Below are 14,149 nucleotides of genomic sequence, written 5' to 3' on the forward strand. Positions count from 1 at the left end.
CCAGGATCTCCTCCTTCAGCTCTTCGTGGGCAGCTGCTGGGACTGGGTGGAAAGGTTTCCATCTGGGGGACAAATTACTCCGTGCAGAGGTGCTGCTGCCTCGGGTGATGGATTTTCCACATCCATGGAGCTGGCAGCATCCCCGGCAGTCGATATTGCGCCGCACAAACCTGTTGGAATCTTATTCCCCGCTGGGATTCGGTTTTTCCCCCCACAGCTGGAGAAGCTCAGTGAGGAGCGACGCCCGGAGACCAAAGGCAACACCCTGCCCCCGACTCCTGCCCTTTCCCTGGCATTCCCAGGCCTCTCCTGACATTCCTGTGCCCTCTCGGCAGGCGCCTGATGACCCGGCTGGAGGACATGCGCCGCAGCGTGCTGGGGGACGGCGTCAACCGCTGCATCCTCTGCGGGGAGCAGCTGGGGACGAGGGGCCTCGGCCTGCGTGGTTCTGCGAGGACTGCAAGAAGGTGACACCCGGACCCCACGGCCCCCACCCAGCCCGGGGGCACCCCCGCCGATTTTGGGTGGCCCCCCCTTCCACGGCCCGGGTGTCGCTGGTGGTTGGGCAGGCGGGCTCTCCCGACCCCGGTGGCACCGTGTCACCCGGCTCTTCGTTTCGCCCGCAGAACGTGTGCACCAAGTGCGGGGTGCAGACACCAACAACCGGCCCCAGGCCATCTGCTGTGCAAGATCTGCAGCGAGCAGCGGGAGGTGCGTGTGGCCCCGCGGTCCCCCCCCGCGGTCCCCCACCCCAGGGACACCTCCGAGATGCACCCACTCAACCCCCCCGGGGCCTCCAGCACCACCAGCCGCTGTCCTGAGCGTGTGGTTCTTTCCGGGACGGTTTTTGTTCCCTGCGCAAAACGAGGCTTTATTTCACGGAAGCAAAAGTTTGGGGGGTCCAAGGGATGCTGTGGGCAGCCCGGCTGAGCCGGGGGATCTGTTAATTGGTTAACTAATTAGCAGGATGGGCTGCAGGGCGGGGATGTGGGGTGGCACATCCTGCGCCTGCTGGTTTCACCCCTGAGAGGCCGGTCCCTGCTCCCGCAGGTGTGGAAACGCTCCGGAGCCTGGTTCTTCAAGGGTTTGCCCAAGCAGATGCTGCCCGCAGCCGATGCCCGTCAGCAAGAAGGGACCCCAAACCCCGAGCGAAGCCCCGCCCGGCCGAGCCGCCCGCCCCGGACCCCCAAAATCCCCTCCCGGGCACCCAGCCGAGGTAGGTGACAGCGGGGTGCTGCCACCCCCAGCGCTGCCAGGGGCTCCTTCCCCTCCTCGGCAAGGGGAGAACTCCGGGGATAAAAACACCCGGAGCAGTCCCGGGGCTGCTCCTGTGTCCTCGGGGAGAGCCTGGAGGTGTTTAGCCAGGATTTCCGAGTGGGACTGCAGGACGTCCGTGAGTGAGGCAGCCCCGGGTGGGGGATCAGGGCGCCCGGCTGGGAGTTTGGGCAGTGCCTGGGTGGGGGTGCGGTGATGGAGAAGCCTGGAAAAAATAGGGGTAAAACAGGGATAAAATAGGGGAAAAAATAGGGGTAAAATAGGGAAAAAATAGGAATAAATTTGTGGTAAAATAAGGATATAATAGGAATAAAATAGGCATAAAATGGGAATAAAATAGGGGTAAAATAGGGATAAAATAGGAATAAAACAGGGATTAAATAGGGATAAAATAAGGATAAAATAGGAATAAATGGGGTAAAGTAAGGATAAAATAGGAATAAATTGGGGTAAAAAAGGGATAAAATAGGAACAAAATTGGGGTAAAATAGGGATAGAATAGGGATAAAATAGGAGTAAAATAAGTATAAAATGGGGAGATCCGGGGAAACAGCGGCAGCATGTCCCAGGATGGGGCTGGGGGTGCGTGGGCCGCAGCTTCACCCCCTCTCGCTCTGTTTGTGCCCCCAAGGCCAGGCGGATGCCGAGGACACCGAGGGTAAGCGCCCGCCGCTGTCCCTTCCCTGTGCCGCCCGTGCCGAGCTCCGTCCCCGCCTCCTCCTATTCCCGAGGCGTTTTTCCCGCAGTTCCCCCGGGATGCCGCCTCTCCTTGCCGCTGCCGCCCACCCTGCGGGGAGGGGCCCGGGTTATTCCAGGGCTTCCCCACCTCCCGCACCCGCCGGGGCTGAGCCGCTGCCGCTCCGGAGCCGCCCCCGTGCGCGGTGGGTGCTGCTGGGAGGGGCAGGAGGTTGTGGTTTTATTTATTTTTTTTTTAATATTTTTTTCCGGTTATTTAACGGCAGTTCTTGGAAAACTTCCCGGGGAAAGCTTCGGGGGTTTGTGCCCGTCCGTGGGGGCCGCAGCAGCCGCGCGCGGGAGGCAGAGCAGGGCGAGGCTGCAGCGTGTTTCTGCTTATTCCTTGCTGCCCCCCGGCACTTCCAGCCGTGGGAATTATCCGGTTTGGGAAAGCCCATCGAGTTCAAGCGTTCCCCCAGCACGGCCAAGGCCACCTCTGAGCCGTGTCCCCCTCAATCCCCCCGCTGGGATGGGGGCTCCCGGGGGCAGCTGTGCCAAGGCTGGACGATCCTTCCAGCGAAGAAATTTCCCCTAATATCCAACCCAAACCTCCCCAAGGCATCACTTGAGGCCTGTTTCCTCTTGTCCTGTCGCTTCTTACCCGGGAGAAGAGCCCGACCCCCGCGTGGCTCCTGTCAGGGAGATGTGGAGAGCGAGGAAGTCTCTCCGGGAATTCATTCTGAGTAACAGCCCCCATTTTCACGCTCCCTGGTGGGGTTCCAAGGGGGGTGAGGATCCCTGATCCCCCTCCAACGCCGTCTGCTCCCCGTTTGGGGTGACCGTGAAGTTGGGAGCAGCGCAGTGGCTGCAAACCCTCCTCTTCCTCGGCTCCCTGGAAGAGGCAAAGGAGGGCTGAGGGGACAATTCCCGCCTGGAATGGTCCCCTCCATCCCACCCTTCCTTCAGTCGAGGTTCTGACGCCCCCAGCTGATGCCTCTCCCTCTTCCCGTGCAGCAGCAGTTATGGAAAGCTCTTAATTAAGGTGATTTAATCACACGCCCGTAGCTGGTGCCGTTAAACCTCCCAACCCCGCCGGCAGGCTTTTATTAATCCAGACCGGCTCCTGGAGTCGGGAAGGCTTTTCCAGCTCCGCACGTCTCTCCCGGTGCTCAGCATGCTCCTGCCGTGCCCACGATTTCCCTACAGCTCCCTCGGAAAATTACTTATCGCCCCGCGGGCTCCTGCTTCCTGGATGCCGGTTTCCCCTGCCTCCAGCCTCTTCAGCAGTTCCCGGTGTTTTTCCCTCTCTCCCTCCTCCTTTCTTCCCCCGCAATCTGTTGCTTTGTCCTCGCCCGGTGACCCCGAGAGGCCCAGCCAAGGAGAAACAGCCCATTTATGTCACGGCAAAGATTTATCCCCGGCGTCTCCGGCGGCAGCCAGGTGAGCGCCGAGACCTTTTTTCCCGTCACGTCCGCGGGCTTGCAATCCATCACCCCCGGAGCGCTGGGCCGGGATGGATCCGTGCCGGGTGATGGAAGGGAGAGGCAGAGGCAGCTGCCGCGGCTGTCTCCCGGATAAATGGGGGGATGAGCAGCGGAAGGAAAATCCGGCATCCCCTGCCCCATCCCAGGAACGTGGAGCTGTGATGCCATCGGGGTGCTGAGGACCGGGTGGCGGCTGCCCCAGGCCTTGTTTGCCCGTGTCCTTGGGGATTTCCTGGGCAGTTTGGTGGCGCTGAGCCCTGCGGCTGCAGTGCCCGGAGCTCGGGAGGGTCTGCCGCGGCGGCCGTGCCCCACTGTCCCCCTGCGGCTGGCACCGGGGCCGGGCAGCACGCAGGGGCGGCAGCGGCTCGCTTTCCCAGCCTCACCTCTCCTTCATCCTCTCCCCGCAGGCATCGACGCCGCGGCGGCCGCCCGGGGGAGCCGCAAAGCGGCCGAGGCCGGGCGGGTCCGTGCGGCCGCGAGGACAAAAACCGCTGGGGACAGCGACGGCCGGACTACGCTGCCGACGGCGGGGTCAGCAGGAGCCCCGGTGAGAGCGGCAGGACAGGCGGTGGGGGACACCAAACCATCCGGGGTTGTCCCCGCTGATGGCCCGCTGTCCTTGCAGGCGTGAAGAGAACCAACTCGTGCAGGGCCAGCGGCCTCCCCCGGCAGCCGGCGCCGCTCCGCTGCCGCATCCGCCGCCGGATCCGCCCCGGCAGCAGCGCCCGCAGGTAGGATGCGACCGGAGCGTTCGGGCCCTGGGGACACCCCACGGAGGGGCACCCCGGAATGTCCCCGGTGACGCCACCTCTGTCCCCAGCAGCAGCAGCGAGGCCGAGCCCCGCGGGTCCCCCCGCTTCGCGGAGAGACAAGGTAACCCCGGGCCGGCTGCGGGGGCTCGGGGGCACGGGGCGGGGCGGATAACGGCGTCCCTCCCGCAGCGAGCCCCCCGGAGCCGGCCCGCCCCGCCGCAGGGACGAGAGGGGAGGAGGGGGCTTTGCGGCGGCCCCCGGCAGGGAGGACAGGCCGGCCTGGCAGCCCCCTGCTGCGCGCAGCCCCCGCCCGCATCCGCGGCCCCGCAGCGGCAGCAGCCCCGCGAGAAGAGGGAGGAGGAGGCCAACAGCTGACGACTCGGATGAGGGCAGTACGTACCGCGGCGAGGGAGGGAGGTTCTTTGGGAAATGCGGGGTTATGAGGAGGTTGCTGGGCGGGGCGTTGACGCGCGCTGGAAGCGGTGGGTCTCTCCAGCGCTCCTCGGGGAATGCGGATTCCCGGCTGCGGCGGGATTTGAGGGGGAGGATCGTTGGTAGAACATCCTGGGTGGGAAGAGCTGCTCGGGGGCGGGCCGGGAACAGGCGCTTGGGTAGGAGCCCTCTGTGCCTGCTCCTCATCCCGGGGATGAAGGAACACGAGCCCGAGCTGGTTTCCCCACCAAGCCCGAACAGGAGCCAGGCGCTGACCCCAGCCCCCGGGAGGACGTGCTGTCCCGGGATGGAGCATCTCCTCGGGGTGGTCCAGGGTGGGAAGGGATGCTGAGGGTTGCTCCTCCTTCTCCTGGTGAATATCGAAGCTCCAAAGCCTCCCCGGGCAGCCCTGCTCCGCAGAGCTGCGCAGAGCTCCCGAATCCGCCCGGATTTGTGGCGGTTTGGCCGCTGCCAGCACAGTCTCACCGCACTAAACAGCTTTTCACGTTTGACCCGCAAATCTTCCTAATTATTGCTAATCGGGGATGATTAAACACAGTTATTGGCCGGGGTTTTAACGAGGTTGTTTCCTCCTCCTCCTCCCTCACTGTCAGCCACGCTGGGGGCTCTGGAGTTCAGCCTGCTCTACGACCAGGACAACAGCTCCCTGCACTGCACCCTCATCAAGGCCAAGGCAAGAGCTCCTCTTTTCCCCTGATCTAAATCCATCTGGCTCCCCGTTTCTCTGGTACACTGGGGTTGGAGCCATGCGGCTCCTGGCAGCTGCTGCTGGCTGGGAGCGTGAGGGGCTTTTCCCTCATCCTGGCTCCAAGAGATCCGTGGGAGTGGTGGTGCCCTGGAACAGTCCTCATCCCTGTCCAAGGCCGGGTTGGACAGGGCTTGGAGCAACCTGGGCCAGTGGAAGATGTCTCTGCTCGTGGCAGGGGGTGGAGCTTGGTGATATTTGAGGGTCTCTTCCGACCCAAACCATTCCTGTGATTCCACAATTCCGATTTTTCCCAGGATGGGTCGGATGTTCCAGCACATCCAGCACCCACAGCCGCTCGGGGCAGAGGCTCTGGCACCGCTGGACACACTTCTCACTTTGAGTTTTCATACTTTTTCTCTCCCTTGGCTCTGCTGAAGGAGGATTCACGGTCTCGTGTTTCCTTTATCCTTTTCTTAGGGCTTAAAACCGATGGATTCCAACGGCCTGGCCTGATCCTATGTGAAGCTGCACCTCCTGCCCGGGGCCAGCAAGGTGAGGCTTTGCCAGGATCGGTGCTGGGGATGGAGCAGAGGTTTCTCAAATCCCCCTCACAGTTTCCCCCGTTGATTTCTCCGCTCGCTGCTGGTTTTTTCCCCTGGGGGATTTTCTCCGAAGCCAGGTGCTCTCCCAGACCCCAGGAGCAGCTCATCCTGCAGGCAGGAATTTGCTCAGGGGTGGAGGGAAGCTCCAGAGGAGGAATTGCTGCTAATGCATCGCGAAACATCTGCCCAAAGATTCCAGGGTTGGAATTATCCCTTTGCTTGGAAGCTGCAAGCATGTTCTTGTTGGAGCTGTGGGGAGAGAACCACAGGGGGAAACTCTGGCTCCATCATGGAAAATCCCTGGAAATCTCCCTCCCCAGTCCAGCTGAGCTGATCTTGGGGGGCAAATCTTGAGGAAGGAACGACCACTGGCAGTGCTGGCTCTTTGCTCAGAGGGTGCAGTGGAGATTTGCTCAGAGGAACCAGGAGTAAAACCAGGGGAAAACTGATAATAAAGCGATTGGACTGATTTTACAGCTTTGCTTTATGCACGGGGGATTCCTGGTCTAGTTCGGGGGAAATCCAGTTGTGATGTTGGGATTCGCTTTGATTCCTGTTGCTCTCATTTGCTGATATTTATTTTAATTTATTTTTTTAAAAAATTTTGAACGTGTGGTTGTGAAAGGCACACAAGCAAGTGACAGCTCCTCAGTTCCCCGCTGTCACCTCCTTTAGAGCTGTGCCCTGGGATCCCACAGCTTTCCCAGGGCACCTTTTCCCCTCTCCTTGAGGGAATAAACCCCAGGGAGTGACAAAATCCATCCCTCTCGTGTCACCAAGCCCCGGCGCTCGTGCGAAAGTCCCACCTCGACGCTCCCCTGGAGTCGCTGGCTCTCGCCAAGTTGTGCCAGGAGCTGGGATTTGGGCAAGGAGCAATTCCAGGGTGTAACTCCCCCGTGGTTTTTCCACCCCGCAGTCGAATAAGCTGAGGACGAAGACGCTGCGCAACACCCGGAACCCCGTGTGGAACGAGACCCTGGTGTACCACGGCATCACCGACGAGGACATGCAGAGGAAAACGCTCAGGCGAGCCCAGGGATCTCGGGATGGGGCTGTCCTCGCTCAGAGCACCACCCCCCAGGAGGGCAGGGGGGCTTGGGAAATGCAGTTTGGGGTTTAAAATCAGCGTGAATTTGCTCGTTTGGGTGGTTCTTTTAAGAGGGGAAAACCGGCATTTTGACCTCGTCATTTAATAGTAAATTATTGATTATACTATCATTTTTGTCGTCGTAGAGATTGTATCCCTGCTGATTCGACAACAGCCCAGAAAAAAAACATTATATAAATAACTCTCAAAATTTATTACTCTTTCTCCCCTCAGGAAACTTCCACCTCTCGATTTCTTGCCCCATCACAAAGCAAATATTAAAAAATGTTATTTTTTTTTATTTTTTAAATTTTTTTTCCCAAGCTAGAATTTTGGGGTTTGAATGCTTTTGGTCAGAGGAAATCCATATCAAGGGTGGGTTTGGCTCTGGAGCCGGGCAATGCCCCAGCCTGGCTGACGTTCCCCTTCCCCTCTTCCCTCCAGGATCTCCGTGTGTGACGAGGACAAATTCGGCCACAACGAGTTTATCGGAGAAACCAGAGTTGCCTTGAAAAAACTCAAAGCCAACCAGAAAAAAGACTTCAACATCTGCCTGGAGAGAGTAATTACCAGTGAGTGCCCGTGGAGAATTCCTTCCGTTCCCGCTGGGACTGCGAGCAAACGGCACCGGAGGGGTGCGGGATGAGGGGCTGGAGGTGCCTGACTTCCCCGGCACCTTCAGGAGCTGGATTCCGCCTGTGCCTGGGCGGATGCGACACCCCAAGGCCGGGGAGATGAGAGCGTGGTGGGGAATCCATGGGAGGTGACTCCAGGGACTGCTGTTGGCAGGACGGGCGGATGTCACCGTGGAGGAGGGGACAGCTCGCTCTGTCCCGCTGACTCTGCTGGGTGGGGGTGGCTGGAGCAGACGGACACTCCGGAGCCCAGCGCGGGCGCTGGCCCGCCTGCACTCCCAGGGTGTGTTTATTACTGTGGGATTGTGCCTCTCCCCGTCATTCACGGCCGTCTCCTTATCCCTTTCCCACCCCAGACGAAGCGCGCCGGAACAACCGGCGCATCCCGCGGGATGGCTCTGTACGAGGAGGAGGTGAGTCCCCGGAGCGGGACGCGCTCCATCCACGTCCCTCCCGACATCCCTCGTGTACAACCCCGGCATCCCCCACCCACCACGGACATCCGACATTCCCCGATCTCCGTGAGGCCGCGTACGGGTTTTCCCATCCCGCCTCCCCCGTGCCCGCAGGTGGATCGCGGCGGGGACGTGGAGGAGCGCGGGAAGATCCTGGTGTCCCTGATGTACAGCACCCAGCAGGGGCGGGGCTCGTCGTGGGCATCGTGCGCTGCGTGCACCTGGCGGCCATGGATGCCAACGGATACTCGGATCCCTTCGTCAAGCTGTGAGTGAGCCGGGAACGGCTCCGGAGAGCGCGGACACGGAGCCACCTGCTGTCCTGGGAGCTCCTTCCTCCGGCTTCCTCTGGAGCAGGAGCTGTCCAGCAGCAGCGGTGGTGTCCCCGCTGTGGGTGGAGTTCAGGGGCGCAGCCCTTGGGTCGCTCGCTCCCCAAATTCCCAGATCCTCACAGAGAATCCCGGAATTGTTAAAGGTTGGAAAAGACTCCAGGAGTCCAACCTTTGATCACCTGGTCTGCAAACAAAGGGCACGTGAGGGATGTGGGGATGGCTTGGGGCTGCAGCCCGAGGTGGAGCTGCCCAGCTTCCCCGGGATCCACAGGAGTGGGATTCCCACCCGTGGATTCATCAAGGGCGTGGTGGGAGCGCAGGGACAGTGGGAGCTGGAGGACACAGGGTCCTTCTCTCCACCCCTGACCCACCCTGGCTGCAGGACAGAGGTGGCTCCACGTCCCTCCGTGCCCCTCTCGCTGCCCCATAAACCCACGTGGATCCTGGGAATGTGAGGGAACAGGGGATTTTATTCCGACCTCATGAGCTGCACCACGGAGAGGGTCCCTGCAGCCATTCCTGGTGGGGGGTTTTGCTCCTGTTTTTTTTCCTTCAGGAAAAATCCTCTGCTCTCCCTAGAAGTCATTCAGTAACTCTCATGTTGAACATGTTCTGCTCATGTTTTCGTAGCTCGGTGGAACTGGGCAGTTTCCCTCTCCAGGCTCTCTTTATTTGTTGTATTCCCCACAAAGGGAAGACGGTGGCTTCACATTTTTAAATCAGCTTCTAACAGAGATCTAATTAATCCCAGCCCTAAACGGAGTTCTGGATCTCCAGCCAGGCTGCACAGCCCCAGCCCCACACTTTTCCCACGTCCTCTGGAAGGTGGGAAGGGAGACTGGCCCTAAATAAATCTCTTCCAGCCCAGAAACTCACTTTTCAAGCTTATAAACTCCCACTGCTCCCGCACTTGGATTTTGAGCTGTTTTCTGTTGCCCCCAGTTGGCTGAAACCTGACATGGGAAAAAAGGCCAAGCACAAGACGCAGATCAAGAAGAAAACGTTGAATCCCGAGTTTAACGAGGTATGGACGGATATTTTTAATATTATTAAATCACTCTTCGACTGAATACAGTGCTCAGTGGAGGAGGTGGAAGACAAACTCCCTAAGGTTTGTCTCTTTGCTCGAGCTCCCTTCCCTCTCCTGTGCCCGGGAATATTTTGGGAATGGCTTTTTCCAGTGGCAGCACCGCACACCCTGGAAGCTCCCTGCTGCCGGCTCCGTGTCGTGGGGACGTGGGTGGGATGAGCGTTCCTGGGGGGTGGGAATTGGAAATCCTCCACTGGTGCTGCTTTGATGGGACACCTGGAAAGGGCTCAGAGGGGTGAGCTCAGCTCCTGGAAAAGAGGTGCCAGAGGAAGGAGCGTATTTTGCTTCACGAATTATATTTTATCCACCCTCTCCTTGGGTTTTGCATGCAGGCTGAGCAGAGGTCGGGTCACTGCGGCTCTTAGGGTGTGTCTTCCTCTGGGGGGTGACGTGGGTGTTCCCATTTCTGCAGGAGTTCTTCTATGACATCAAACACAGCGACCTGGCCAAGAAATCCCTGGACATTCCGTCTGGGACTACGACATCGGAAAATCCAACGACTACATCGGTGAGTGGCGAGCTGGAAGTCTCTGCCCTCTGGGGCAGGGGGTTTGGGTTTAATTATCGGCATTTTAGAGCTCACCCCAGCTCCAAAGTTAATTCTGATCAAAAATAGAAGGATTGCAAAGACACCTAAAGATGGAGCCGGTGACATTTCCCTTCCTGGAAAACCTGCCTGTGTGGCACAATTCCGGGATGAATGGGAATATTCACTCCGAATTCACTGGTACGGGGTTTGCTGGGTGGGAGCGGGCCCGGTCACCTGCCAGGTGGGGATGATGGAATCTGGTGGGAGCACCCCCACCCTGCCCCCCCTCCAGCGTCCCGGGAGGTCTTCTGGGCAGGAAAAGCATCTCCAGGGCTGTTTGCCATTAGATTTTTTGATCCAGGAGGTGGAAGAAGCGTCGCGGGGCGCGAGGCGTGTCCCCAGGGCGGGATTTCACCTCCGGACACAAAGCCTGCTCTTCTCCCCTTTCCCCAGGCGGCTGCCAGCTGGGAATCACGGCCAAGGGCGAGCGCTTGAAACACTGGTACGAGTGTCTGAAGAACAAGGACAAGAAGAATCGAGCGCTGGCACACCCTGCAGAACGAGAACCACGTCGCCAGTGATTAAAGGGAGCCTCTGCCCGGCCCCTCCCCGCCCTCTGCCACGCTCCTGTAGGTCCCCGATGTCCCTGGTGTCCCGTCTTCCAGCGCAGCCACGCCTTGCTACAGCCTCCCATCCCAGGGCCCTCCGCCTCCCCCGAGCCCCCCTGCACTGAAAACTCCCCCAGATCTTTTCTACTCCTCCCTTATTTATTTTCGGCTGGGGGAGGGACGCCCTCGAGCTCCCCTGCTGTGTAATTTTGGCAAGCAATAGTTCCCCTCCTGACTGTTCCCCCCCCTCTCTCTCTCTCTCTCTCCCTCTCTCTCCCCGGTCCCCGTGGCAGCGTTCCCGTCGCGTTTCCGACGCTCCGTCCGCTGTCCCTCCAGCCTCCGCTCGCGGCGCTGGGCTGGGGGGGGGCCTCAGCCTGTCCCGCTTGTGCGACCATCGGTACCTCAGTTGCAATAACGAAAAAGCTCCTCGCGCTTTGGTGTGGGTGGTCCACCGTCGCCTGGTGTCCGTGTCGTCGTGGTTTAGGCCAAGTCCGGTTGTCACCGGCCTCACCCCGCGAGTCCCGCTTGAGCTTCACCTCCGGTCTGGCCCCGCCCCGAGCAATGCCGTGGCACATCCTTTGCTGAGAAGATCCACCGCCAACGCAGTAACAGCGGCAGGGAGGGGGTTTTGTTGGGGAGCTCTGTGCTGGCAGGGAAGCGGGTTTGGGGGGCGGCGGCTTCCTTCGCCCGAGGAATCCGGGGGCTCCGCTGCCAGTAGGAGCCCGGCTGTGTTTTAGGGTTGTGACTACCTCCTGGTTCACCTCTGAGCTGCGTAGTAGGTCCCTGAGCCCCCTCAAACCCCTCCTGCTTCCAAGGATTACTGTTCCTCAGGAGGGGAGCTGAGGGAGCTGCTACACATCCCCCCCCAAGCCCCTGATGTGTGCGGGGATAAATCGCTTTAAAATTAAACCACCCCCAACTCCTGGAATTTAGCTGGGGACAAGTCAGAGATCTTTCAAACTTGGGTTGTTTTGGTCTTCTTTCGTTTTTTTCCCCGATTTTCTGCACAAGAAAATCCTCAGCCTGCGGTTGAAGGATGGCCTGGAGCTGTCGGATCTGCCCCGGACAGCAGGAGAGCACGGACTCTCTGCTGCTGGGAGGTGGAACCGTTCCCCAGATCTAGAATGGGTCCCCAGATCTAGAACTGTTCTGAGCACCTAGAACCGTTCTGAGCACCTAGAACTGTTCTCCACACCTAGAACCGTTCTCCATACCTAGACCCGTTCCCCTGATCTGGAACCGTCCCCCGGTTGTTCCCTGGCTCTGGAAAACCCCAATCACAGCCGTGTATGGCTAGGAGCGCACTGAGCACTATGGAATATACGGAATTTTTTTGTCACACTGCGAGTGTTGTGCGTGAATCCTCCCCCACCCCAGGCCCACCCGTCCTCCCCCCGCACCCTCCGCTGCAGCCGCTCGCTCCTCGAGTTGGGCGAGTTTTGTTTTTTCCCCTGATATTTTGTTTCCTCCCGCCCCCAGCGGGATTTTCCCCCGGTGGGAAAATCCAACCCAACCCATTCCCAGAGCCTCTTCCATCCCCCCCCCAGGCTCCATTCGAGGATTTTGTCTTGGTGAGCGGAGGGGTGGAATGGAAGAGGACACCTGGAAAATTTCCCCCTTTTCTCATGGAATTCTTGCCTCTGTGACATCCCTGAGCCACCCTGGCCGGGACCCAGGCTGAAACAATCCCGTTCTTTTGGACTGTTTCCTCTGCAGCCCGTGCTGAGGGATGGTTTTTGATCCAGGATCGATGGTTGGACTCTCCCTTTTCCAACCTTAATGGCTCTAAGCTGCCTCCATCCTTTCCAGAGGGATGGACCCGGCCCAAACATTCCCAAACATCCACAGCAGCACTCGGGCACGGAGCTGTGCTGGGAAAAACAAACAAACAAAAACCCCCCAACCTTTAAAAATCTTTATTTAAGCAATTCCTTAATTTCTCCCAGTCCTGCAGCAGCCCAGCCTCCTTTGTGTGCGCAGAACAACTCACTTAAGGTTTCCCTGTATTCCCATTCCCTGTCCAGCCTGCTTTCTTTGGGAAAAGGATACTCAGATCCTCCCTCTGCACCTCCAAAAATCAAGTGCAACTTGCCGATCTCCTCAGTATTGTGCAAAACCACGGCCCTGGTCTCTGCCCCCTGCCCTCTTCTCGGTTTTTCTGATGGTAATTCCTGCCCTGAATGACTTCTTTTTTTGTTGTAAATAAAGCATGCACCTATGGATTGGGAATGGTGAAAAACAAACAAACAAACAAGCAAACAAAAAAAAAAAAAAAAAAAGAAAAAGAAAGAAAATTAAAAGCCTCTTCTACTGCTGTTTGCATTCAGACTCGCATGCAGTGATTTTACAGCCAAATATCAGTTTACAACTGTTAAGAGAAAAAAAAAAAAAAAAGAAGAAAAACGTTACACGGGAATTAGAAATCCTCCAGTCTTCCGCTGCATGCAGCACAACATCCTCTCTCGATGTGGTATCTAATAAAGTGAGACTATTGGAAAAGAAAAAAAAAAAAATTAAAAAATACAGGTTTTTGGCTTCTTTCATTCCCTGTGGGAATAAGGAACCTCATGGGGTGGGCAGAGGGCCTGGATCTGGGAATTCCCGCCGGGGTGGGGCTGCTGGAATTGAGCCGGGCTCGAGGTGTTGGGGAGTTTGGGGTGGTTTGGGGAGAGATCCCGGCTCTCCTATGGGTAACAGGGATTGGGAACATCTGGTAACCGGGTTTGGGAATACCCTGGGTGAAATCCTGCGGGTTTAAACCATCCACGGGCCCCCCTCCCTTGGTGCCTGGGGGTGAAAGAAGCCCCGAGGAAAAGCAGGAGTGGCGCTGGGAGATTTTTTTCCCCTTCCCTCACCCCTGGTTTGGGGAGCAGGAACCGCTCCTTCGGGTTGTGGTGGCTCCTGTTGTGCCACTGCTCTGACAGCTGCTTTCTTCTTTTATTTCCTTTTATTTCCTTTTATTTCCTTTAATTTCTGTCACCGAGACACACAAAGCAATCACACGCAGACAAGAGATTTTCGCAGAGGTTCCTCTGATCCAGCTCCCAGCTGAAAGAGCGGAGAGAAGAGACCCCTTTGTTTATTCTTTTACTTTTATACATTTGTGGGTCTAGCAGAAGATTGGCTTTTTGGGGTTTCCACCCCTCAGCCTCAGTGGCCAGACCAATTGTCAGTTACAATTGTTTTCAGGTTAGAAATATGCAAACAAAGGACAGAGAATGAAAAACAAAGGGTTTGTTTATATTACTTCTGTGGGAAAGGTAGAAAAACTGCTCTAATATTCTACAGTAACTAAAAGATCTGACTCCATTTATGAAAATCAAAGGCTAATAAAGAAACTCAGAAAAACCAGGGTAACAAATTTCCTTTTATTTCCTTTTATTTCCTTTTATTTCCTTTTATTTCCTTTTATTTCCTTTTATTCAGGGCATTTCTAGGCTCATTTCCCAGCTGTCTCGGTTTGAAAAGACAGGTATCTGCTAGG

At 57.8% G+C, this 14,149-nt stretch overlaps 1 protein-coding gene across 1 annotated transcript in view; it reads left to right on the forward strand.

The window, feature by feature from the left end:
* RPH3A (rabphilin 3A) overlaps positions 1–12,560 on the forward strand; it is a 28,528-nt gene extending 15,968 nt beyond the window's left edge. Inside the window, 31 exon segments of the mRNA XM_058422862.1 lie at positions 336–432; positions 434–448; positions 450–467; positions 627–651; positions 654–677; positions 680–711; positions 1,051–1,104; positions 1,106–1,153; positions 1,155–1,184; positions 1,186–1,216; positions 1,907–1,933; positions 3,842–3,883; positions 3,886–3,990; positions 4,068–4,120; positions 4,123–4,161; positions 4,255–4,307; positions 4,376–4,482; positions 4,485–4,558; positions 4,560–4,578; positions 5,233–5,312; positions 5,805–5,879; positions 6,846–6,955; positions 7,461–7,620; positions 8,008–8,064; positions 8,221–8,292; positions 8,295–8,374; positions 9,381–9,462; positions 9,941–9,989; positions 9,992–10,036; positions 10,511–10,590; positions 10,592–12,560. Of these exon segments, the coding sequence (XP_058278845.1) occupies positions 336–432; positions 434–448; positions 450–467; positions 627–651; positions 654–677; positions 680–711; positions 1,051–1,104; positions 1,106–1,153; positions 1,155–1,184; positions 1,186–1,216; positions 1,907–1,933; positions 3,842–3,883; positions 3,886–3,990; positions 4,068–4,120; positions 4,123–4,161; positions 4,255–4,307; positions 4,376–4,482; positions 4,485–4,558; positions 4,560–4,578; positions 5,233–5,312; positions 5,805–5,879; positions 6,846–6,955; positions 7,461–7,620; positions 8,008–8,064; positions 8,221–8,292; positions 8,295–8,374; positions 9,381–9,462; positions 9,941–9,989; positions 9,992–10,036; positions 10,511–10,590; positions 10,592–10,642 (1,834 nt within the window). The 3' untranslated portion in view covers positions 10,643–12,560.
* Positions 12,561–14,149: the final 1,589 nt, after the last annotated feature.

Source organism: Hirundo rustica, chromosome 17, assembly GCF_015227805.2.
Source record: "Hirundo rustica isolate bHirRus1 chromosome 17, bHirRus1.pri.v3, whole genome shotgun sequence".
In the NCBI taxonomy this organism is placed as follows: Eukaryota; Metazoa; Chordata; class Aves; order Passeriformes; family Hirundinidae; genus Hirundo; species Hirundo rustica.